Source organism: Anser anser (genome assembly GCF_964211835.1).
Source record: "Anser anser genome assembly, chromosome: 21".
NCBI lineage: Eukaryota > Metazoa > Chordata > Aves > Anseriformes > Anatidae > Anser > Anser anser.
In genome coordinates, this window is record NC_139742.1 from 8,440,696 (window position 1) to 8,467,511 (window position 26,816).

General features: G+C 41.4%; 1 protein-coding gene across 8 annotated transcripts in view; it reads right to left on the bottom strand.

Annotated features, from left to right (window-relative positions):
* Window positions 1–26,816, bottom strand: part of TSC1 (TSC complex subunit 1) — a 63,149-nt gene that overhangs the window by 5,019 nt on the left and 31,314 nt on the right. For 4 of the 8 annotated variants that reach the window (XM_083807381.1, XM_083807380.1, XM_083807384.1 and 1 more), the window contains 21 exons: window positions 25,502–25,641; window positions 24,723–24,950; window positions 16,979–17,041; window positions 15,764–15,937; window positions 14,782–14,885; window positions 14,063–14,215; window positions 12,307–12,451; window positions 11,126–11,280; window positions 10,741–10,814; window positions 9,086–9,264; window positions 8,523–8,632; window positions 8,157–8,280; window positions 7,668–7,780; window positions 7,328–7,400; window positions 5,886–5,984; window positions 4,115–4,685; window positions 3,345–3,388; window positions 2,481–2,647; window positions 1,448–1,630; window positions 960–1,070; window positions 271–393 (listed from right to left, as the gene is read on the bottom strand). In XM_083807381.1, the coding sequence (XP_083663507.1) occupies window positions 271–393; window positions 960–1,070; window positions 1,448–1,630; window positions 2,481–2,647; window positions 3,345–3,388; window positions 4,115–4,685; window positions 5,886–5,984; window positions 7,328–7,400; window positions 7,668–7,780; window positions 8,157–8,280; window positions 8,523–8,632; window positions 9,086–9,264; window positions 10,741–10,814; window positions 11,126–11,280; window positions 12,307–12,451; window positions 14,063–14,215; window positions 14,782–14,885; window positions 15,764–15,869 (2,634 nt within the window). In that variant the 5' untranslated portion in view covers window positions 15,870–15,937; window positions 16,979–17,041; window positions 24,723–24,950; window positions 25,502–25,641. The other 4 variants (XM_083807385.1, XM_083807383.1, XM_083807382.1 and 1 more) reach the window with 4 other exon arrangements.

Consider the following 26,816-nt stretch of genomic DNA (forward strand, 5'->3'; position numbering starts at 1 on the left):
CTTGATTTACAGCAGTGGCACGAAGAAACTAGTAAGAATTTATATCAAGTGGCTAAAACTGACTTCAGGTGTGCCCTAACATACCCTTCCTAGCTTTCAAAAACAGCGCACTGGAGTGATTCCGTAACCACGCAGTGCACAAAAAATATCTGAACAAAAGGCTAACAAAATATGTTACGAAGCATTTCCTTTACTCTGACCACAAGGCTGAGAACAACTTGATGATGACTTCAGGCAAAGTATTCCCAAAGGCTCTGTCTGCAATTGTACCTTTGTAGTGTCTGTGTGCTTGTGCTGCAACTGCTCCAGGTACAACTCATTGACCTCTCCAAGAACCAGAAGTTGTCTGTTCAAGAACTCCATCTGCTGTTGCACTGATTCGCTGTTGGAAAGCTTTAAAGAGAAATTTAACAGATTCAAGCAGGGAAATGAATAGGTCAGCACGAGAGTCACAGTTGACTGGCACTGTGTTCACAGGGCATTTTTATAAAAAAAAAAGGGAGACAAATACAAGACTGTAATGCACCACAGATCTTAAGTGATGAAGAAATGAATTTTCATAAAGCTGGTGACAGTCTATACAGAATTTCACCATACAGACATTGCTTCCCTCAAGACAACCATGTTTCCAATTATAGGAGAAGTCCATTTAACTTCCAACATAAACATGATTTCTGTGATGCCAAGATTTATCAGAGCTTTAACACAAGTTCATATTGCTCAATCTGGGAATTCCTACTGTGCAAAGATCAGCCAAAACGAGAAGTTTCAGAAGCCTTTGATCTGAGTTTAGAATTTCTTCACCACAACACATTTGTGTGTTGTTTTTGCACAATGAATATCAGATTCTATGGAACTAAGCACAGGCTTTCAGAACAAGAAAAAGCACCTGATAACAATTAACAGAGACAATAAACAGAAAGACTCAAAGGGACTCTGGGAACAGTGACTTCTCTTACCTTTTGAGAAACTTGGCTAAGCAGCAGTTCTGTGTGACACACCTTGTTGTTAGCCTTCTTTAATTCTAACCTCAGATCTGCAATCATGTTCCGGCAGTCTTCCAGCTTGGTCTGTTCAAACAAAAAACTCACTCAGGGTTCTGAAACTTTAGTAAGGAGTAGCAATGGCATATGGCTGGAGGGCCATAACCACCAGGACCGTAAATCAAGTTATACTGAGAGCTTGTGAAAGTCCCAAAGCCAGCTAAGAAACCGCATTTTTCTACTTCCAAATCAAAAACGTCACAAAACAGACCTATAAAAGGACAATGACTGTCCAGATAGGCATTTCCAATTACGCACCGTCTTACTCTGAATTAGGACAGTTTCTCTAATGGAGATATGTAGCTTTCTCTTAGATATTTCATGCCACGTCAGCAGGAAGGTTATTTTTCAAATCACAGTAAGGAGACAACACAATTTTGTTCAGTGTTCTGTCTGCTTCATACCTGCAATTCCTGGCTCTGGTTGTAGAATTCCTCCCGGTCATGTTGCAGCTGTCTGATTTGGCTGTGAAGCTGAGACACTATATTTTCATGTTCCTCCTGGAACTGGTGGTACCTGGCCTGTTCTTTCTGCAGACTCAGTTTCAAGGCCTGGATTTCTTTTTCCTGTAGTTTCAGCTGGTCTTTCTGTTAAGAACCCCATATGAAGCATCAGGCAAGACATCTGCTTTATCAGTTAGAACATCTATCCTAAGTCACTAGCTAAGTAAAGCACTAACACCAGTTAAACAGCATGCAGGCTCGACACTTCTCCATAAATAGAACATCTCATATAGAGCACATTCTTAATGGTTTTGTGGGGCTGAAAGAAAGTTTAAATGGTGCTAGAGTGGACAGGCTGGTAACTCAAAGTCACATCCAAAGACACAGTGAGAAATAGCACATTCTTCCCCAGCACCTCATGCTTTTGTCGGGGACTTGGGCTTCACAGCTAAAGTTATGGTTCATTTTATAAAACAAACCTGGAAAGCTACTTTTGGTTCTTCCACTAGTATCTTAAAAGGTGAAATTGTAGATCAAAGTAGCTATAACATGGAGGTACAGAATGAAACATGCCTAAATCTGTACTGAGACATTCTTCAATGCACTTACAACTTTGAATTTTATCATAGTAAATAACTCAAAAAGAGCATTTGAGTTTAGCAAGTTTTTGCTTTTCCACTGCTCAGTCAAGGAGCACTAAGTAACTCCACTAATTGTGAAACCTTTACCATTAATCCAAGGGTAACTGGCAGCAGGAGTTAAGCATGGAGGCGTCCATGGATTCAGTCCCCTACAGTTAAATGGAAACTACTGGTTTTAATGATCACGGTGCATGCAACTCATCCATAGGTCATTCCACAAACACTGACTTGAATAAGGTGAGAAACTAGGTTTCTTTTTCAATCAAGTGGTACAGAAAGATGCTGGCCAAGACAGTTAACCCTTGTTAGCACCGCTGTGTTTAAATGACTGCTAGATTTGTAGCCCTGCTCACCATGGCAGCATTATGTTCCTCCAGTGCTGTTGCTTTAATCACTTTTCGCAAGAGCCGCCGGTTCCGAAGGGCATGTTGCTGTCTTTTGAAGCGCTCATACAGTAACTGGTTGTGCAGCAAAAGCAATTGGTTACGCAGGGTGTGAATCTCATCTGAAGGAGGAGAACCTGGATTGGAGTTAGAAGACCAAGAGGTTACTGAACTGTACCGTCCATGTTCCACACCTGGGAAATATCTTCTGAAGTACACACATTAGATTTCTTTGAAATCACAGCTTAAAAATTTGTCTGTTCCATTTGAATTAAAACACAAACTTAATTTTTTAAACATTTTTTCCCAAAGAAACCAGAAAAATAATGTTTAACCACAAGTCTGCTTCAAACAAGTGGCAGATGACTACAGTTTTAACAGGCAAGTTTCTAATCCTGTGTTTATTCCCCCACGTTACACAAACCTCACAGGAAAAAATGCTTTCAGCAGACATTGAAAACAAAGCTGTTTTTGTATCCTGAATATATACATGCTCCAGATGGATTGCTCCTTCTATTAAGAAAAAAAAGCCAAGCTTGGCATCACTCAGAAGGCTAGCAGATCTTAAATGGTCAGAAGTGGAAATCTGTAAAATTGTGGGGAAAGCAGTATTCACTTTTCAAAGAGGGGAAAAAACCCACACCAAAAATCTTGTCACACTGGAACACGGGCACTCATCTGCTAAGCAGATAAGCCATGATTTAATGGAAGGAAGGCACCATCCTTCTGCAGCATTAGCAAAGGAAAAAAAAAGCACATGACAGTAGCAGGTCATTGTTTAAGCAAGTCTAATAATAGAAGAACAGATTGCCAAAACACAAGAAACATCCTCACCTCCAAAATGAGTCCAGTCAGCAGATTTGCTTGGCAGAGACAATCTGAAAAATGAAAATGTAGCATTAACCACTAAGTTTAAATACACAAACACTGTGCGAGTCACTTTAAAATGGAAACCCCACCTCAAAGGATCTTACAGCCTAATAAAAGTACAATTATGGTCAATCGGTATGAAGAGAATGAGAAGGAATTGTGCAAGAAGCAGGCTGCAAGAGCAGATGGTAAAGGAGGACAGAATTTCTTGGAAGTTAGCAAGAAAAATTCTCTCAGGTAGAGAAAACAGCATAAGGAGAAAGTGGAGTACAGGGGAATGAGAGAAGAAGGAGGAACGCAGCAGATGCACCTAGCCTTTAAATCTGGTTCTCCAGTCCTTCGCATTATCTGTATTAGAAAGAAGAAAGTGTCAGTCTCCCCTGGGACTCTACAGTTGCTTTTGAGCATCTAGTGGGGGACTTAAACCTGATAAAGTAAGCAAATCTCTCCAGCAGTGGTGTGGTAGCACACCCAGCAGCCCTACTTCTTCACGCCAAGCTCTGTTACTAAGGTCAGAAAGAGTTCTAAGGGCACAGACCCATTTTTATAGTAAAATGGTTACCAAGAGAAATATAAAAATTCTCCACCCAAACCTCCTAACAGTAATGTTTCACGGAATACATTTTTCACGCAGGTTTCCTAACCCACCTGTTTTCCAGACGCAGTTATTAAAATAAAGCCAGCACAAGAGTCTTAACAAGAAAGTTTGCAAAGTAAGACTTTCAGTCACCTACTTGTTCAGCTCCTTAGTGTGCGCGTCCGCCCCTTGCTGTATCAGTCTGTCCAGTACTTCCACAGGAGAAGTAGAGGCCATGCAGTCTTCATCCTGGGATCCCTTGACTTTCTTTAGCAGCTCCTCAGTCTTCTTGCCAACAAAGAGGTAGGCAGTCTTTGGTAATGCAACCTCAAAAAGGTGCTCGTACAGGGGAGGCTGCCCACTCCCAAACACCACTCTTCTTTGCGCTGGTACTTTGCAAGGGCTGGGAGTGAGAATACTCGTCTCCCCAGAGGTTCCTTCCCTGTTACCAGCAGGGCTTTCACCAGAGCCTCCGCAGGGCTTGTCTATGGGAGTAAACGTTTGTTTGGGTGTTTCCCGCGCACTCTCAGGCCCAGGCTTGTCCAGAGAAGACGTTAAAGGCTCAGAGGTCGGACCGTGTCCCTGAACACTAGAGACTGCTGATTGGGTCTTCTTCTGAGAGCCTGACAGACTTTCGTTTGTGCGGTAAAATGGAGAGTCAAATCCTCCTCTAGGCACCATGTGTTCAGCATCAGTTGTGATCTCGGAGATCTCTTTAGATATTGCATCTGAGAGGGATGGAAGGGGGCGATCAATTAGTTAAGTCAGCTTAACACGAAGTTTCTGGACAGTGTATTTTTTCCTGTACCCTAACCAGTTCTCGTAGCACCCTTAGGCGTCCATTTACCTTACACATGCTTGAACATCTCTATGTAGCTAGGGAAAAAGTCCTGCAAGGTGCCCTGAAGTAAAATTAGAACCAGACCATGCTTCAGAACCGAGGAGTGCAACCTAACTCATGGTTCTATGACAGAAGAGTGATTCACTTGCTTTAAGTAGCTCTAGTTCTTAAATTGGTCAACTTGAAGCATTTCCCCAAAGACTAAAATCCTACTGTTAACAATGTAAGCACGCCTTAAAAAATAAAAATCTCACCTTGAAGGTAAGATAGAATTACAGCAGCTAAAATACCTTCTTCTAGAGTTTGCTTTTTATTATTCTTTCACATCAGGACCGTACCCACTTTAGTCTTCTGAAGAAGATTAAGTTTACAAACTTTACTGTTTTGACAATTTATGAACACCTTTATGAAAAACACTTGCATTTGAAAAGATGCTATTATTTAAAGACAATGCAGACCTATTCTAAACATGGGAAAAAAATGAATAAATGTGCCCAATTTCTATAAGACAAATTAATGACATCCTGAAAAAAACATTAAGAGTTTAAGGACAAATATACAACTATCTCACTGAAGCTCTCAAAACAGGGTTTATTTTTATTTTTTAAATAAGAGTTTTGTAGGGATTCTTTACATAGGACTGAATTTGCCTTATAGTGAGAACAAATGCTATTAAATTAACTAATCACCACAGATTTACTCATTCTCCTATAGATTTGTTTGTTTGTTCCTAAAATAAATACCAGCATTACTAAGTTCTCTCGTTCCAGTCAGCTGCTCTCTAATAAAAAAGATTTGAGATTTTTTACTTAGGGGAACAAGTCTGAGTTCTGGGTACTAGTCTTCAGCATTGGGCAACTTTTGAAAGGAATAAAGCAGGTTGCAACAAGAATTCCCATATTGTAGGCCCAGAAATGGCACGTTTAAAATTAATTAATGGCAAAGCTCACAGAGAAGGGATTTAAACATATGAAAGTTACCTTAGAGAGTACTGAGAACAGCAGTGATATAAGGCAAAACAATTTAGCACGAGCCATGAATCTTATATTTCCTTAGCTAAGATGTATCTAAAGATAACAGAAATTACCTTCCTCTCTGTCCTTTTCAGCACTATCTTCAAAAGACAAACCGCCTAAAAACTCTGGAAGATCACTTAAGGTTACTGAACTTTTACTACCGGGTGTGTCTGAAAAAAAGAAAAGAAAAGAAAAGTTAGTTGTATAGATGCTGTTTTGTCCAGCCTTATTACAGCACAGAACAGGAGCCTTATACTGCTGTAAGGGCCTTAGATTAAACGTGTCCCTCTTTCCTCTTTTGAGGAAGCATCTGTTCCTGTGGAAACCACTTCTGAGATTAGTCACATGTTTGTCCCAATCCAGAAGTGTAATTTTGTAAACTTAACATTTGCTACTGCACAACAAGTGTAGGTGGCCTCCTCTACAAGTAAGGATGTGTTGTCTGCAACTGAATCCATTAAATAAATAAAAAAGCAGCCAATATGTAGGGCAACAGCTATACTTCTACATTAGCTTTAAACTCCCTCTTAGCTTCTGATTTGGCTACTTGAGGACACAGTTCTTACCTCCCTGCACCCCAAAAAGGAAGTGTAGTAAGCTGACGTAATACAAACTTGACAGTTTGTGACTAGTGATCAAAACTCTGAGACAGGTGCCAGGGATACACACACAAAAGCATGCAGGACAGAAACCTCATGCTCACAGCTCAGGAACAGATCAGGAACCCACTGAAAAACCTAGCCTGATCTCGTAATTCAGGAAGTTCAGATTCCAGTGTTGCTATAACACTTCAGCAGGGAAAACCAGCTTGAGTTTCACTATCATTTGCACCTTGAGGACAGTAAAGATGCAATGTATAGAGGTTTCAAACAGTGCCCAAATCCCTTTCTACAGCTCTCACAGGCGTAGATGTCAGAGAATGGAAAAGGGAATCTAGATTTACCTATTAGAAGTTGAGTTCCTCAACCATCCACTGTTGCTTTCAATATTCCACAGGACTTTCAGAAACAGTTCAAGTACAGCAATACAATTGTGGATAGCAAACAAAGTTTTTCCAAAAGCCTTTCAAGGAAGCATATCTATCCTCATGTCTGGATCAAATTGTAAGGCTGCACATGTGACATACTTTGTTCAAGTAAAAACTTCAAGTACAACTTGTTGTTTCTAAAAAGAATTCACCCTCAAAGCATCAGCTTTAAAAAAAAAATCCTTTTTCAGACTTCAGTGTTGATCTGCATATTTAAATTTAAATACGCATGAAAAGGCAAATAGGCCAGTTAAAAAAAAAAATCTGCAGGCTACTTCTGAAGGTGAATACTTAAAATGAAATCAAAAGCATCATGGGAAGGTTTTAAGTTGCATCAGTTTAAGGCAGGATCCTGGAACTATGAAGAACTCAGTGAAAAAAATAGAAAAACCTGTGGAAAAGTGTTTGGCAGTTGGAATATGTCATTAAAAACAGGATTTGTTTAAAATAAGTTATTGAAAACAGGGAGAGGAAAGTGGAGTTTACCCAATGATTTATCGCTGTTTATGACATTTTGTTGTCGGTACAATAAAGGCCTCCCAGAATCTGATTTGTCCTCCTGGAAAAAAACATACATACATATTCTTTATATCAGACATCTGTTCAAAACAAACCTCTTGGACAGTTTCATAGAAAGAAAATTTACAGTTACACAAAAAATATGTAATTGGAAATGGTAAAAGTAGCCTAACCTTAGAAGAAAATGAGGTTTTACAATAAAATGCAACACCAAGTCTGTTACTTTGATTTTCCTTGGTTATAGTTATTGCACGTACAGTAAGTCAATGAAAAGTCAGATTTAGTTGGCAGAAGAATTTTGTTGTACCTTTTTAGGAGGTGTGGCAGCAGCTGAAGGAAGTGAAACATGCACAAAGTCATCTGAAGTGCTGGGTGGAGGAGATGTGGCTGGTGTTCCCAAAGGCGTTCCTTTACCCCCTGCTGAAAAGGGGGAGCAAAAGTTCCTTCAGCAAGGTTCCCATTTCCTCCTTTCAGCTGAGCATTATATGTGAAGAATTGTATGTTTAAACAGTATCTCAGCCATTTACTTCTTAAATCTCTTTCCACTATCTACCAAGATAAAGACACACAGTTTCCAATGGGCCTGTTTCAGACTTTGGCACTGAATTCATTGCAATTTGTCTCAGTGTTTGCATTACTCTGGATGACCAGGTACTCCATTCACAGAAGTAATGACTTAAGCTTATCAAACAGCAGAGTGCTGCAACCCCGTTTAAGAAGCTGACAGCAAAATTTACAGCCAGAATTTCTATTTTAATAAATCCTCAAGGCCTAATTCAAAAAACGCAGCACGTACCAGATGTGCCAAAAGCTTTGCTGTAAGGTTGCGATGAAGACTGGGATGATTCTGATGGGACAATTCCAGGGGAGGTTGGTGGAGTGGTCATACCACAAACTGCAGAAGGACTCCAGATGGTAACCTACGCAAAACCAATACACAATAAACACAAATCAGCGAAGCTCAGAAGAAGAATGTGTGCACTGTCAAGCATCCACATCCACGCTCTGATATAGGAAACCAGATGGGAATAAATCTGAAATACACACTAAGTTCTGAAGAATTCAGTACTTCTCAGAAACATGATTTTGGGGTATTGTCAATAGAAAATACAAGCAAAATGCAAAGCATTAAGTGCATGCTGCGTGTAACCTTCTGCTTTACCTGCTGTGGCTCAGTTGACAGCTGTATTGACTGTGGGCTCAGAATCTGAGGTAGCTGCCCTGGCATTTGTGATAGTGTTAGCCGAGGAGTGGAATACGGGGTAGAAGTCCCTGAAAGTTTAAAAAACATAAATTAGAAGTATCATACATATCAATTATAAATCAGTGATTCTTCTGGCTAGTAGTAAAGGCTTTTAAGCAAAACATTTCAAGTCCATTCTACATACACAATGTACACAGCCATAGCGAGCAAACAAGAAACTTTTCTTCCAACCCCAGAAGGTATCTACTGCACATATTACATACTACAGCTTTTGTTTTTGTTTGGTTTGGTTGTTTTGAGGGGCAGGCAGAGGCATGGAAAAGGCAGCTTTGTCAACATTCTGTATGTCTGCATGATCAGAGCATGCATGCATATGTAAATATATACACGTGTTTTAAATGAAAGTTTGTTTTCCAGTGCCCAAGAACTGGACTTCAAGTGAGATAATAAGATGCCTCTTTGCTCTAAGGCCCATTTTCTTCCAGGAAATGGGTATTCATTAGCCATCAGGCAGATCTTACCATAGCTGCTCTGTGTGTCAATGTAATGGCTGGCACTGGGGTCAGTTTGATGATGTTTTAAGTTTGTACAGGGTTTCCGAGATGCAGAGTAATAGCCATCTTCATACGAGGCTTCTGCAGGGTCCAGGGAGATTTTGGCACATTCTATCACAACATCATGAGTTTCTAGTCTTTTCCACCTGCAGACAGTTTTTGGATCCAAAAGAGTAAGTTAGTCAATTATTGTTACAAACAAGGGTTCCTGGAGATATCAGGAATTGGCTTATAGGATGGCTCATTTGTTCCAGACAGCCCTGCATACTCCCAGCCAGAACTGGAACAAGGCAGCATACAGAAATTGCAACCAGATGACTTATAAAATGGGGTCTCATATAGGAGACAAACAGCTTTGACACAGAGATCCATAAAGGTCTGCCATGGAGCACTCTGGAAAGGAGGAATAGCATATGAAGACTTGGTTGATCCTGAGCTTCAGCAACTGTAGAAATCAGCTCAGCTAGACTCAGATGTTGGTCAAAATTTAGAAATGCCAGCAATGAGGGAATTGTATTATTTAAGCAATCACCATCCGCAATGCCAGTTTCAGGTTTGTGTTTTTCCTCCTAAGTTTTGGGAATGTCCTTTATTATTACTACTTCCTTCATTCTGAATTTTTTTTTTCCTCACTAAAGTTAGCAGCCATACAGATCTGTCCAATATTTCAGGGGATGGAAGTTCACTGTAAAGAAGAAAAAACACAGAAGGCTGTCTATTAAAGGCTGAGTCACTTCTGAATGTAAGATATGTGAATGATACCAAATCAGAAGGCTTCAAACAGTTAGTTTTGTGCCAATTGAACTCCTTAGTGGCACCACCCTCCCTCCGTACCCATTCTCCCTGTCTGAGAGAAGCCTGCAAAACTGAGCATTGTGATATTCAATAGGTTCCCATTTAGTAGTGTTTTCCTAGTGGCTCTGAAAAGCAGGGCAAGAGCACTACTGTGCAGCAACAAGAGTCAATTTCTCCTCTTCAGTGGCTGGGCCTGTGGAGACAAGAGAAAAGCAGCAAGTGGTGCTGCTGCAGGCAAATGAGCCTATTTCTAAAGAAAACTAATACAACTGATGTTAAAACATACCTGTTAAAAGAATTGATCTGTTAACTGAACCAATATCTAGGTACCAAAACAAAACACACTGAAGGTTTTCAACAAAAAGCCCACCAAGTACTTCAACAAACCAAAGCAGTGACCCAAACCTTAAGCCAGTGAAGCAGATCAACAGTGGTCAGATCAACTTTACTATAAGCAAAGTTTTTCAGAATTTTATGAAAACGTTTCATTGTTATGTCATAAAATTAAGAAAGTAAACCGTTAAGTAAATCTGTTAAGTAATTGTTAAGTAAAAAACGGATTCTATCCCAGATATAAAATGAATTTAGAAACCCAACATCATTGTTAACGGCCCTTCACAAGAGAAGACTGCTTATTCATCCAGCTGTAAGCTTGGATGAAGAAATTCTATGCATTTACCTGGTGTACCTATGAAAATGGATGGTGAAACACCACTGGCACACGCTGTTGTTGATAGAAAAGTTTTTGCTGTAAGCCTTCTGAAATAACTCAGCTAAAATATGGTCACTTATAGACTTTCTTAATAGCAGAGAGAACGTATATATACCTTCGTGGGTCCAGTTCATGGTCCTTAGATCCAGTCACTAATTCCGGATGAATTCGCACATGTTCCATCATTGGCTGGATGAGCAAGAGAAAAAAACATTACAACATTTTTCTGATTGCACTAAAATACACAAAACCGATGAACAACCTGCTGATCTCAGTTGGTCAGAATTTTGCATTTAACAAATGTTTAAAGCTAGCACATAACATCACAGCCTCGAGAGATGATCCTGTTCCAAATGAGATTTCAGTCCTTCAATAGCTTGTCTATACAGCTGAACAGCTCTCAGTTAAATCAAAGTCAGTCTACTAACTTGACAAATAACTGCCTTTACACAGCTATGAATTTCTTGTCTCAGACACTACAGTGATGAACAGCATTTTACCTTCACTACCTCTTCAAAGGTCTCCAAGTTTTCCTTCATACTGTAGTGAGAACGCAGAAAGGAGACAAAATTGCAAGGATACATTCCGTAAAGACGATGAAAAAGAGCATAAACACTGGCATGAAGATGGACAAGATAAATCTCTGCCACGTGACCTGGAAAAAATAGTTAGAATCTTTTTCACTACACTGAAGAAAAGAACAAGACTTCTAAGAATGCAAGCAAACTGTTTTTACATTTGAAATGCTAACTGGAACAGGTCTTCTGAAATACAAACAATCCCTAGCAAAGCTATGAAGTCTTCTGAGAGAACAGCCAACCCATTCTCATCAGCTCACAGCAAAACCAAAAATTAGATACAGACCATTAAGAATGACAGGATACTGGTTGGAATTAGTCTTTAAAGCACAGTATTTTCTACTCAAATAAAAATACCAGAAGCCACTCTGAATAGTAATACAGAGTTTGCAAGATTGCCTGAACAATTAAAAAAGGCATGCTTCACTTCAAAATGTCTTTCACAGAAAACATTCACAACAGACTTGACTCTTACTAGCCATCCTTCTGTTCTATAAATTCCGATCTTGCTAGTGACAAATTGCCTTGTAAATAGGATCTTTATGTGCTTAACACAACATTTGTTCATATATCCACAAGACATACATAAGTAACTTGGAACTTGTTGGATCTCAGATAGCTTACAAAAAATTCAGCAAAACCAATGTTGTGACTGAGAAGACTAGGTTTGCCAACACTTTCATGACTATTGAAAATTATACATTGAAAGGAATTCTTACGTGTTGCTTCTGCCTCCCCAGTCACACCTGGGAAACTCAAATTCCCAAATATCTGCCTCAAATGTTAGCAGTGTTTCCTTTTTCTACCCATTAACATCAATCTCTGCTTTTTCACTGCCATCAAGGTAGCATCTCTGTCCAGTAACACTTCAGATAACAGCAGCACCACACTAGAGAATCTAAGAGATTTCTAACTTTTGAGCAAAGAAGCAGTGCCCAATACTACCAAAGAACAGAATAGCTTTTAATCTTAATACATAATCTTCTGCATTTAAATAATCTCAGACCTTTAAGAGTCTCACAAAAGAACGTGCTCATCAGCAGCCTAAGAGTCTCAAGGATACTGCTACACTGTAACTGCATGCAACAAAGTAGAAATCTCACCTGGATTCTGCAAGCACCAGGCTGAGAGACGCCCAAAGATACCAAAGAAATCATGAAGGTATTGTTTGCCAGACTGAGGAATCATTGGCAACATGGTTATTAGCACTAGGACACCTGTGGTGAGTACTACTACATCTGTGTCAGTCTGCAAGAAGGGAAAAAACTTGCATTAGTCAGTTAAAATAGAGTTAAACTTCATTTTTCCAAGGATGAAGTAAGCACTGGAAACATCATCATGGAAAAAGTTCTCTACTTTGAAACAGTCTGAAACCTACCATATCTTAATGGACCAAAGTTACTGTCTCTTTCATCCAGAATAAATCTAAGAAAAAGATTTTAGATTCTTGCTCCTGTCCTGTTATTTGCCTCCTGCTTTTCCGTAAAAAAGACTTGACTTAAAAAGGGAACATCACCACAGTTCCATCAATTAAGTAGGAAAAACAAATATTACTGGTATGTGAAGCATCTTACGAACTGCATTTCCTACTCCACAGAGCCAAGCACAGGGCATTCAGAGCATAAGAAAATGCAAATCTGATCAGGATATTCAAGGATTTTGGTCAATTACTGACACAAAGGTCAGAAGGTTTTCTATTAAACCTAAATCATACAAACTTACCTTTGTGCATCTTGCGAACGAGTTACCTGTCACATTGTCGCATCAAGTTTTCAGGATGATTAACATGACAAATTATATAAACTATTTGGTCTTTTGAATCTTCACTAAATTAAAAGCTACCTTTTCTCAGTTTCAGAGACTTCAAATGTGAACCAAACGAAAGCCTTAGTACTGTTAGAACACTGAGACTTGAGGGAGGCATTGCTGTATGGCATGCAAGTGTAAACAATGCCTGGTTGATGACTCCAGCTGCTAAATATTTCATAAAGCAGTAACTCAAACAATCAGAACCCCCTGGCTTACGCTGAGAGAACGGGGTATGGTAGCAAAAATCTTTAGCTAGATGAAACAGTAATAAAAACTAGATTTTAGGACATGACACAGGCTATGTTCAAACTCTTTCCCAGTACAGTCCCTTCTAGCTTCCCCAATTCAACGTACGTTTCCCTCAGTAGTTCCTCTGCTTTGCCAGGAGAGGGGCATGAACAGCACAGGTAAGCCTGCGGCGAGATGCTACTAAGCTGGTCTTGGCATATATCCCAAGAGCCACCCAGGCTGATGGGACAGAGTCAACGTTACAGATTTTTCTTCTTCTGCCTCCTCTATTCTCTGTATACTCCAGACAGACACCTCTTTACACTCCAGCATGTCTGCACCTAAGATGGGAAAGTCTACTAATTCAAAGGTAATTTCACCATGGAATAGTCTGCTGTATAGCTCAACTGCACTGCAGATGGAGCAGAGTATATCGCCATACATGCGAGCAGTTCAGAACGCACTAACGGGAAGTCACTTAGCTTCTCAATAGATTCACATTCAAGGTATCCATCAGCTTCACCAATGGCTCTTGGTCTTGGACTTGTTTTCAAAAAGTTGTAGTGAACTTTAAACATCCCTAACTCAAAATTATGCAGTGCCAGATGCTTTTAGAGACAGGATAGTCAGTAATAAGAGGAGCAGAAGAGTATTCAGTTGCAATTTTTCCAGCGTGCCTCTGTATTTTAATCAACATTTCCTCTCTACTCACAGCTTAACTAAGTGACACCAAAACAGAAAATAAATGCCTTACATTACAAGTATGTATGCTTACTTCAAGTGTACAAGTGTTTCAGTGGACAACAGTGACACAGTTCTTACCTTGAGACATTTAAGTAACGAAAGTAGGAGAGGTGCTTGAGAAAGCTTATGTTTCCAAGATGGTTGTCGTCTTATTACATGTCCCAGTAGAGAGAGAATGGGTAAACGGGTAGCAGCTTTGCCCATATATTCATTAATTTTGTCCAGAAGGTGCTGAGAAAGGATTTTAGAGTGGTAGAAAAAGGGAAGTTTTGTTTGATGAAAATATACTTTAGTTAAATATATATATTTAAAAAAAAAAATCTATATTCACCAGTTTGCTATTGTCAGTTGTGGAAACTAAGGGCATTTTAGAAATATACAGGATCCAAATATTAAAAATCTGGTCAACCAAAGTAAAAATTTCCAGTGCCATTCTCTCAATCTATTTAAAAATGGTTACCTGCTCTAAAAATACCCCAATTGTTTCAGGCTAATAAATCTAACATTCAACAAGCAGACGCAGCTATGCAAAGAACCAACATCATTCCTCAAAAAAAATTCAAATTGTAGAGGTTCTTTGGTAACCAGGCCAGTTTAAACAACCCATGAAATGGAGTATTTTTAAGATTAAAAAACTAAAAACTCTACTTTTGATATAGAGATACTACATGTCTACAACAAGGTAATTACATGTCAGAATGCAAAAGCACAATACTAACAGATGCTATTTAAATGCTTCTTTAATTACCACGCTAAAATTTGCCATAATTTAAAAAATTTTTTTTTTTTTTTTTTACCTTGTCATGAGGCTCTTGTAGTGTGGACAGTATATGCAGTGCCTGCTGAGAATTGGTTTCCAAGTAATAGTCTACCAGGTTGTTCACAAGCATAGGTCCACGGTCTATCAGTTTTACAACAAGAAAAAAACATATATTCTCAATATACTAGAAATGAAGCATTTATTACAGGAATGTTGCTCAACTTTGTGACAACTATTGCACAATTTATAACAAACTAGTACCTACTGTTTCAGGCCTTTCAGAAAATGAGACCTCTCAACTACCTTCACTAGTTCATGACCATTCAAGCAGTTACATTTAGCTCAGTAGGAAAGTAACCGGTGTTTTTTAATTTGTTTTGTTGTTTAAATGAAGAACAATTACTGCGGGACTGTCTAACCTTAAAAACCTAGATGAAGCTAACTGCAGGAGTGTTCTACCCAGCAGAGGCAAAGAGTTCAGGAGCAATTTTATACTCTCTCCCTTCAGCATAAAGAACAACCTCAGGGATAAGGAGATTAACAATGCTCTCATTCCCTGAAAAGGCTCCATCAACATAAGAGATGCCTTAGTAGCAGAGAGCATTTTTTAAAGAAAGTCTGCGCCTGAAGTTTTGTTTGGGGTCAGGTTTTTTGTTTGTTTGTTCTGAACAAGCAAAATCCCGCTAGTTCCCATAATGTGCACGACACCCAATTCTTTTTACACTTGACAAAGAAAGCGTCATCAGCCCACAACTTGAGGTTATGCCCCAGAAAAATCCAATCATTTTATAACAGCATTTTAACAATTATTTAACAAACCTTCCAAGAGACATGCCATTAAGCAAAACAGACTGAAGAGAACCTTCAACCCTTAAAGCAATTTAAGTCCCAAATATTAAGAGTTTCCTTCAAGTCACATTTGCAAAAGAGTGTATTTGACAGAGAACAGCATCACATTATTCTACCTTTGTCGGTGTAAAAGCAAAACCCTACCTCCACTTACTTTTAAGGATACATACCACAAATGAGATTATCTTTGAACGCAGCTGTTATATCTTCCAGGACACCCAGAATTGGAGAATCCAGCATTGAGAGGAGCTCACCAACATTTCCTTGTTGTGCCATGATGCATGTACTAACGTGAATGTGGAGGTTAAAATTTCAGGAAGTTCCTCATTGGTGCCTCTACCAGACTAGGAGTGAAGAGAGAACAGATAAATGAGCCTTCCTTTTTTCCTTTCTATCTTAGATTTGTTGTTTCCCTATTTCTTTTCTGCAGTATTGCCCATTTAACAGTTTTACACTGAAAGAATTGCTAGAACTTACACACCTGCAATAAAAGCTGTGAGAGAAAATGTTTGTTTTTGAGACATTAATCTGTCATATGGAAGACCTTGGATAGCGTACACAGACTGAGGACTATCAGACCGTTCTGTTTCTGGAGGTTTATTTTTATTTGCTCTCCAGGTAAGTCAACTAAAACTAAAGTTTTGAATAAAATGCAAATAGCTCCCTGGATTCACTCCATTCTCATTTTCTTACAGCAATTCCTCCTCAACCAACCTTTCAAGCACTCCACATAGTAGTCTACACCCTGGAAGAAATATGCAGCTCGAGATCCTTTTCCACTCCCGTGGCTAGATGAGAAATTCACTGCCCTCGGCTTTCCATTATTGCATACTAATAGATCTGTGCTTTAATACTTGCAATATGGCCAAGTTGCAGCTGTTCGGAAACTCAGGGTTACTACAGCTGCCGTTGCTTGGCCATCCGTGCATACTAAATTACAAGCTTCGCAGCACAACATACCTCATTTTCACATGTATAATTCGTGCATTATATATTAAAAACCCCACAGTGCACAAGCTGTATAGATTACTACAAGCAACACCGTGCAGATTAAATGACTCTGGTCACCTTCAGAGTACTAAGCAGGAGTAAATCTAAACCATTTGGGGCTTTTTATGTGGCTTCCTTCCATGTAGCAGTGAGGGAAGGATGTAGTTATCACACCTAACACAAAATGAACCAAGTTATCCTCCACCCGTAAGAATCCTATGCTAAACTTTTTCAAGTGGCAGAAAGAATCTGGCTTCACATCATACTAATTTGTTAGCAAGGGTTTCTTCTCTCTCTTATTTCCAGCTAGCATGTATTTTTCATTTCCTATATGGACTGACACATGACCAAGTTTACACGCAAGGTTTTTTTTACTGCAGCTGTATATACTGCACCTGTTCTGTGGATGCGTTGAGCTTCTGTCTGCAGTGCTGCCAACCACACACCTTTCATGATCACTAATAAAGAAAAAAAGCAGGAACAGATTAACAAAAGGTACAAATTACCTCTTCCTTACCAAACCGTGTATATTCAGAACAACGTTAAATTCTTTACCAAGAACAGCAGAGCTAGGCACCTCCTGTACAAGGAGAGTCAGCCTTTGGCTTGAAAAACCCCAAGAAGCATTGCATAGTTGTCCTTTCTGGAATTGTCCATAGGTTAGGCTGTGCAATGGCCTCAAACTAGATGGCCTTCGCAACAAGATTATAGCTTTGCACTGTGAACCTTAAGAAGCTGTTAAAGAGTTTTATTTATGCGAAGTAAAATCTTGCACACACACGTCTTCTCTTATCATACCAAATTCTGATTCCAGAATAATTACTCTAACTGCCTAAGTCTCCAGTCTCTAGTCAAAACACTGTTACACATTAGCTAAGGACCATATATCAGTGTTCTATTTTAGGAGATAATGCTGTAATTACTTATATATGTAGTATTTTCCTGAAAGCTCATGTTTGACAGAGTTACTGGACGGCAGGAGTTAACCCGTCTCCCGGTAAACTTCGTCATTTGCAACATATCACTTCCTAGTTGCAAAGCTGCCCAAGGTCACTTTTATTAGGGACACAAGCCACCAGCTTACTTAATTTGGCACTGATTGCAAATTCAAAGGTGATAATATAGCACCACACACACCACAGGCATTTCTATAGCAACAAACTTTCTTAAAGGGTTTCAGTAATCACTGCCAGAACACAAAAACACCCTCGATTTTCGTCTGCTAATGGAAGAGCTGAATGCCATTTCTTTTTGCATCCCGTGTTGGCAAGACCTTAAAAACTACAGACTTAAAAACTGGCTGGTACTATAAGCAAGACTTTCAAACTAAAGATAATAAAATGGAAACTTGGGGGTGGGGAGAAGAGTTGCTTTTTACTGAAATGCATAACAGACTCCAGTCTGTTTTCCAAAAAGATTTGGGGCGGGATTTGCTGGGATATTTTTTTATTTGTGGGATATTTTTTTGACTCTATATTGTGCAGACTTCCAAGCTTCAACTTCTTCCTCAAGGAGCTTGCTGTTGAGAGGGGAAACAATGTTCAAAATGTTCAAACACCATCCATTCAAAAGTTTAAAGTCACTCATCCGTGCAGCCTCAGGAGTCAACCTCCTACTTTGATACTCATTTTCAGGAGTCAAGGCTTTGTTAGTTTCTACAAACCTCTCCAGTATTAAATTTATTAAATTCCAGTTGTATTCAGATACCCTGAATGCACACGGTCCCAGAACAGCACTGCAGAGCCATGTGGGGATGTAGCTCCCTACCAGTAATCTGTGTATTTCTGAGAACACGGCCTTCGAGTCCGTACCGGGCTTGCTAACAAAGGTGCCTCAGTTTCCATCAGGTTACAGCCTCAGCTATGGTTAAGCAAGAGATTCACCGGCTTCTGAGCAACCTGAATTAGTTGTCTGAAGCCTTGTTAACAAAGGGATACACGACCACACCCCCAAATCAGCTGCAAGCAAAACCTGTTTTAAGAATTAAAGCAGCACAAACACCAGTCTCTGGTTTTTGTTGTTTTACCCCATCAAGACCCTGTCAACACTATTTCCTTTGTTCCCCCACTCCACTGCCAAAGCAACTGCCATGCACAGAATCAAGGACTCCTCACCACAACCAATGCTTTTATTCCTTATTTTCCTCTAGGACTGCTATTACGTTTGGAGCAGATCTTCATGACACCGGTAAAAACCTCAAGAGCAGGTTTCGCTAATTCTGCTATCGCCAGAGGGGAGCGATCGCGTGGTGAAATTGGAACCCAACTACGCGGCCAACAGAAGCTGGGTTTTGGTTGTCAGCTTCAGCAATACGCTTGCAGCCAGATGGGGAAAAGTCAGGTTTCAGTGCTCAGCAGGTAGGAGGATTCCAAACCTTACACCATTGGCCTGACGGCCCGCACAAACACCACGATCAGATAAAAGCGAGGCTGACAACACAACCTTAGTTCGTGATAACTACACGTGCAGGTAACTGCTAACTTCCCAAGCTCCCTAACTAATTCAACCAGATGGCTCAAGGAACCTCATGCCAATAAACCCAGCGTAATCTAAATGAACTTGTCTATCAGTCAATTGTGTGCTCAATGTGCTTCACGTGAAGTGAAGCAATCTCCACTCCAGAAGCCAGCGTTCAAAATATTAAAAGTATTCTGGCCTAGGTCAGAACATGGGACAGTATTACAGAGTCATTTCATTACACACAACGTTTATCTGCTGGAATCACACAAAAACAGCGCAATGTTGTCACCACTCTACACACAAGCAGTCACGCTTTTAAAAGGCAAATCAGTTTTCTTGATCCAAGATCTCCTTTGAGATTGTCATTTGTGAGGAACAGATTTGAAATCCTGGCTCCTCTAACCTAATATCAGGACCACGATGCCCAACACAAATGAACAAACCAGGAAATTCCAGCAACGGTGTTTAACTGTCACACATTTTCTTTTCTTTTAGGCAGAGACAGCTGAATAAGTAGTTTACAAGTAACAGGCACTGAACTTAAACATGAAACCACTGAGCTCCAGAAGACGGAAGCAGTTCCCAGGAGCCGTGGTACCTGTGATTTATGAATAATCCCCCCAGTAATTTGTGATGGGATTTTCAAATCCCGTAGATAAGGAACCCAGGACAGGCCAAGTCAGGGAACTTCCACTATCTTGTATAACACTGAGATCATCACTGAAAGCCAGGGTATTTTGCATCTGGGATCGTTGTAACAGCTGTGGTGAACAGGATCGCCCTGAAACCTTTATAGCATCACATCACGGCCACGTCTTTCTTCTCAAACACACGGTACACGAGATGAATCTCTAATTCTTCCATCCCAGGCTCTTGCAATCATTCCCCTGTTAGAAGAATTTCCACAGCCACGCAGCCACGCTTTAAACTGCCAGGATTAAAACGAAGTAAGTAACTTTTCCATGCAGTTTGAGGCACTGACTCTTCACTAACATTTTTGTTAGTTTTATATGAAATATCCAAGGCACTAAGTAGTAAAGACTGAGAAAAACAACAATGTTTAATTACCTTTTAAAATGCAACATTTTGGTCTTACTGGAAGACAAACATCGACAGCAAGCTTCTCATTCTTATATTCAAGACCTTTTATAAAGACAAATTTAACTGAAGTATGCACTTCAAGTACCAATACTTAAAGACTTCAGAGCCAGCTTAAAGGAATCGAAGGAGAAACCAAGAAGCAAATAACCAATTTGTTGTTTTTTTTTTAAAAACAGATTTTCAGTAGCTAATTTAACCACAACACAATATAGTTAAGCTGCAAACTGAAGAAAAAGGGGAAGACTGTATAAATATTCATTGGAACAGGCTACACAGAGAATGAGATAACGGAGTATTTCAAAAGATTATGACTTCTCTAAGTATTTCTGTCAAGAGATGTTCTTCAGTTCAGTGTATTTTTATCTCAAGCCAAACGAAAAAGCAGCTGGTAGTGCCAGTTATGCTTCGGTGAGGGGTGGGGAGGAGGGGGCACACTCAGCACACGCACATATTCCTCCACAACGTCCTCAGCATTTCTGTAATAACGCCCAAAGCACTTTGGGGGGGGGGGGAAGAGCAGCGTGCACGTGGCCAGCACCAGCATTTCATCCCTCTTCGTTAATCACACGTTAAATTTGGGACGCGCAAGGAAATGGTTATTTACCCCCCACCAACGAGGGAAGAGGGGGATTTTAACAACGTAAGACCACTGTTGACAGCACTGAAGTGAAGCCAGACCTCAAGACTTAATTTTTTCCATCTGATTTCCCCTGCAGGCAAAGCAAGGCCCACAGGTATTGCTTTGGCAGAGGCCACGAATGAGAAGTATTTTACGGTGACCGTTGTTTTGGAAGAAAAATTCAGATAAGGAAGCAGCCCCTCATGTTCAAAACTTTGAAATGTTCTGCAGTCATAAAAGGATAAGCCTCCCTCCCTCCCATCTGACACACCATAATTCGAGCCTGTTTTAGGTTTCCTAGAAATATCCGATTTTGTAATTTCTTCACAACTAAACGCTACTGCCACAGAAGCGACAGTGCCTGCGGAAAACGAGCAGTGAGTGAAAACCGACAGCAGGGACAAAAAGCAATGGTGGCAATAGGGCAGCAAGCAGCTGATCACACCCCTTCTCACCCCCTAAAAATAACAGCCCTGATCAATTTAAGCCTCAGATCAGATGGATCATTACAGCTGGCAATACAATAAATTTAATTTATTTATAATAATCCGAGTGTTTGCCTTCTTCTGGTAGTCTGCATTTTTCTGGTTATTTTAAGATCTGATACAAGATCCCACTCCTAAACTCAGTAATTATTTTATAAAATAATTAATTAGTACATTCACTCTCACGTACTTTGTTACAGGTGCTTAACTGAAGCAGGAAGATCACAAAAAAACCCAACACCCTCAAATAAAAAGAGAGAATCACATTCAGCATTTTTAACGATTCTTTTGAAACTATGCTGTGCCAATACATTACGCTAATTGCTACCCATCAAACTTCTGTCAGAGGGAAGATTATTTAAAAGCAATGCATGCTGAAAAAAAGCCCAAACACAGCAGAGCTTAACACTTAACCCTTTGGCAGAAGCCATCCTAGCAACTCAGTTACTAACCTGAAAGGGAATTATTTTTGTTCCTTATATACAACCACATGTATTAATAACAAATAAGAGCAAGCACTATTTTTCAATGCCAATTTAATTAACTGTACACAAGGAAAATAAATTAAATGAAAGAATCTTTTTAAAACTATGAAGAGGTGAATGGAGAGCTCTAGATTTCACAGCAGCACAACGACTGAGGCTCCTAAATCTCTGCAGCATCGTTTTTTTGCCACCAAAAGATTCCTTTAAACAAATTCCAAGAGTTATGCTGCAATTCAATAAACCTTGAAACCCTGCAAACTAACTCCTGTACTCAGTCAAGTCATTTTAACAACCCAAAGAATTAAAGCAGGCATTACACACAACACAGAACCAAATGATGTCACTTTCTTAAATTAAAACCAAAAAAGAGTAATACCCAGGGAAGCGATGGCAGCTCACTGATTCAAGAAGTTTGCTCGGTGTTTTAACGTGATACCCAAAAACGTGCTTATGCTAACAAAGCAAGCATTATTACTTGTCTTCAGCGCATTTATTAAACTACATGAAAACACAGCAGCTACATGCTATACCAAGATCCTAAGTTGCAATATTCTCTCAAAAAAATATGGCTGCAAAACCACCTAGCTGCAACATGCCATAGAACCTGGTACTCTTCCTTGCTTCCATCATTAAAAAGTGCACAGACTATTTATTTGACTTGCTTATTGTGAAAGGTATCTTTTCCAAAGAGATATCTGTGTGCGTGCATGCATCTTGCAGGCTATTACATTCTTACAGAGACTGACTTTAATAATCACAACAGCGGCTTGTTACAGATGTGACAAGGTGTCTGACAGTTGCGAGAATGTCAGGGATCAGTACAAGCCAACATCCCAGCAGTTCAGCTCTAAGTGGGGCCAGCATTAAATTAGAAAGTTACTGAATGGAACTTGTTTGTTCCGAACACCAGCACGTCTGCAATTGGGCAGTACATCCCACTTGAGAACCTTTTAATAATGCTGCTTTTTATTAGTCACCGTAAGAGTAAACTCTCACGTAACAGAGTAAAATAGCTGAGATTGAAAAACAGCCAAAGATAAAATCATTTTAATTAAAGCCTATCTCATGACACATTAGATATTCTGACTGTATTTTCATCTGAGTAAGCCGATGTCACCCCACATAAATACAATTTAACCTAGGGTTGATGAGGCTGTTAACTAAAAAACAGAAGAGGTGGGGTGTTTTTTTTGTTGTTTGTTTGCTTTTTGTTTTGTTTGTTTAAACAGAGTAAGGGATTTTAAATCCTTGATTATAAGCTTAAACGTAACTTAGCTCGTTCTGATAAGCAAGCAGATCTGGTGCCTTACTGCTGCTTAGCAAAGTAAAATCAACTTCAGACAGATGTTTTCCCAATGCCTGCACTGATTATTAGGACTCTTGAGTTTCCAAATATTCAGTTGCCAGTTCTCTGCGGTTCATACACGTAAACCAAGGAGGGTCTTTTCCTATCTGATGGGATCACTTCAGTAGCATGGCTCCAGGTATGACGGATTTCTAACAACTTGCCAGGAAGGCAGCATTAGGACACTACACGATCAGAGCAGGCAAAGAACGAAAACCTTCTGCGTTACCGTCCACTGGAAGGTTCTGTGCAAAAAGCAGTTCTGGAAACAGTTCTGCAGACAAAGGCTGATCCCCGTTTCTGTGGGTTTTGAATCACATACTCCTCTAAGGCATGTGTTTTTCACTGACTACCTTGTAAAAGGCTCATTAAAGGAAAAGGGAGGGGGGGCAGAGAAACACGGACTAACAGGCAGCACCACGACCGCCTGCCTGCCTGACACAGCGCGAAAACTTCCCAGCTGCACCCTTCCAACTTCTCGGTGACAAAAGGTCTTCGTGCACAAGTAAACAACCCCCTGGCTTCACGCTGGGTCTCGACGAAGCGAGGAAAACCCAGGAGCCCCGGCGGGCAGCGGGAGGCCCGGGGGCTGCCAGCCCGGGACGGGGCACCCCGGGGCCGCCTCAGCACCCGGCCCCCCTCAGCGGGTCCGGGGGGGGAAAGGGGGGGGGGCGAGCTCGGAGCCCGCTCCTCAGCGCCAACGGCTGAGGGGGCGAGGGCGGAGAAGGACAGAGGGACGGGACGGGGGACGGACGGACAGGGGGGCGCGGGGGGCGCAGGGGGGACGGGGGGGACGCCGCGCCCCCTGCCCAGGCTCCCTCCCCTCGCCCTCCCAGCCCCGTTCCCGTTCCCGTCCCCCCCCACTCCCCCACCCCCGTTCCCGTGCCCCCCACCGCCGCCCCGCCGCGGGGGCAGGAGGCGGCCGGGCGCTCACCTCAGCCCCTGCCGCCCGCCGCCGCTCCCCCCCTCAGGCCTCCTCCGGCCCGCAGGGCGCCGCCATCTTGGCCCTGCCTCCCCCTCCCCCCTCCCAACCAGTCACCGGGCGGCTCGCGGATCGAATCCCTCCGCGGAATAAAGTAGTCCCGCGCCGCCCCCAGCCCGCTGCTCCTCTACGGGATCCCCGCCGGCCCCTCGCCGCCCAGCTCGGGGTGTTCGCTCTCACGGCGCTTTCCCCCCGGGATGCGTGTGTGTGTGTGTGGCGAGGAGGGGAAAGGGGAGAGAGCTGAAAAGATCCCCGCGGCGGAAGGATCTGGGAGCGCGAGCGATGCGGCTCCGCGGAGGGGGGTCGCGTGATTCTGGGGGCGGGGCCTCGGAGGGGCGGTCACGTGGGGCGAGGGGGCGGGGCCGGGCGGCGGCCGGTAAACAAGGCCGGGGGGGCGGGGGAGCGCCGCCATTGGGGCCGGGTCCTGTCAGCGCCCCGCGCCCTGTCAGCGCCCCAAAACCGCCCCCTTTTGCCCCATTTCCCCATTGTCCACCAGGCAGCCGGCCCCCCGGGCTGAGTTCTCACGCAAAGCATAGACAAGGATTTTGTTTTTATCCTGAAATGCGGCAGCTACATGGCACACAAAACCTCCTCCTTCCTTTCCCTTTAGATCTTTGTCCATCCCTGTAGAAATAAACAGTGCTCAGGAGAAAGAAAGTTACCTCGGGGAAGGTTCTCCAGCCTTCATTCCCGTATGCCACTCAACTTTCTGCTCTGTCTCAGCCCTCAGACCGGTGGGGTCTCAGCACTCCTCGTCCCCCACGTAGGGGAGGGCCGTGGGGATGCCTTGACAGCCCTCTGAAGCCTTCGAGCCAATTCTTTAATCCCTAGGAACCGTCCTCGGCTGCCAGTGGGAATTACAGGCGCTGGATTTGCACAGCAGAAACCAGCTATAAAAAGACACAGATTAGAACCCTATCACAAAAGTTACCGGTTGAATTTTAACTTTCACGGCGTTACTTTGCGCTCTTCCACCGCTGTCATCCCTGCAGGAGCGAGATAGCTCCTTTGTGTTGCACCTGCGAGGGGTCAGCCCGCCTCTGGATGAGATAGCATGTTTTTAATCTTGTCCTGCCTTGTGCATTGCAGTTGGTATTTATTGCAGTCTGGACTGAGAGATGGTATTTTTTTCCTGCTGTGCAGACAACATGTTTATTTAATCTGCCACAGAAAAGAGTGAAAATTAGGATGAGTTTCAGAAAAGAACTGAAAGCAATTAGTCGTGTTATTTTAGTGTGACTTAATTACTATAACATTAGAATTGACAGAGAAAACATGGATGCTGCAGGAGGGGATTGCTGCTAGATTTTAAAGGGAAGACGACAGCATTAGAATGGGCATGATGTGTTATAATTAACCTGTTCATTCTTACTGAGTTATGCATTTAATAATCTATTTACTTAGGATGCACTAGAGCACAGGACATGTAATAAGAACTCACAGCAATACACAAGATTAAATTGTCCTCAGTGGCAAGCTGAACTAGCTGTACATCCACCATGGCCCATGTGGGTCAGGAACAGCACAAGCTTCTGTGAATCCAAGGAAGCCCTCTGTGGCTCTCCTCTTTGTCTGCTGACCCTGAAACAAGAAGAGAATACAAGAAAAATTCTATCAATACAAATATAAAATATGACTGACCACATGGGGCCTGCTGAAATGTCCTTCTAGCCTAAAATGCATCCCCAACACACTTTTATTTTTCCTTCCAGCTTGTATAAATCACCTTTTGCTATTGATTTATTGAAGAGGAGAGGTGTTAAATTTAACAGGAGCCACAAACAGAAATTTAGGGAAGAGTGAGATCACAACACACCAAGATGACAGCTTCCCTGACTGTGTTCCCGTCCTGTAACTATTTGGTGCATAGGAACTCCTGAAATAAAACAAAGGAAGAGAGGATGAATGATTGCTGAACCAGTTATAACAGCGTTCCCATCTCTCTTCAGGCATTCTAGTGTAGTGATAATAGTAATAGTCAGGGAGCATCTGTGCCCATTATCTCAGGGATCAATTTGTATGAAACAGATATGGTACAGATTTTTTTTTGTTTGTATGTTTTTCGGTTGTTCTACGCATAGATTACTGAAACTAGGAGATGTGGCCATCCTCCTTCTCCAAATGACTGTGCACAGTGCTCTTTGGAGCACCTCGTAAGTCAGATAGCTGGTGAAATTTTACTGAACATGCTATTAGATATTTTTTTTGTGTGTGTGTGTAACTAGTCTTTTGTAGGATTTTTTGGTGGCTGACTTGGTTTTACCATCTCTTGTTTAAGAGACACTTTCTGCAGCCAATTGTACTTTATGTCAACGGGAAGTCTGTGCTCAAGGTGCTGGCAGAAGCCAGCTCCAACATTTCATAAAATAACATCTCAGTCCTTTCAGCAGCTTGTCATTTTCCTGTTTTGTTTAATTCCTGTAACTGTCTTCACATGAAACCCTGAAGCTGCAATGTACATCTTGGTTTTCTGTTACAATGCTTGTCTTTTGTAGCGGGAAATGTAATCCTTCAAATGCCTGTGTTTAAGAGGATGCAAATCAGCTTGCTAGCACAATACTTTGGGAACGTTTCTTTCATGCAAAACAGCTAGATAAATGAGGAGGGGAAGAGGGAAAGGAAAAAGGGATTGTTTGCTTCCATAAACAGCAAGAATTAATTATGCTCAGTAAATGACAGATGGGTGAAGATTAAAATCTGAATCTTTCTCAATTTGGGTGAAATCTACGCTCCTATCTTCGAGTTGCATCAAAACC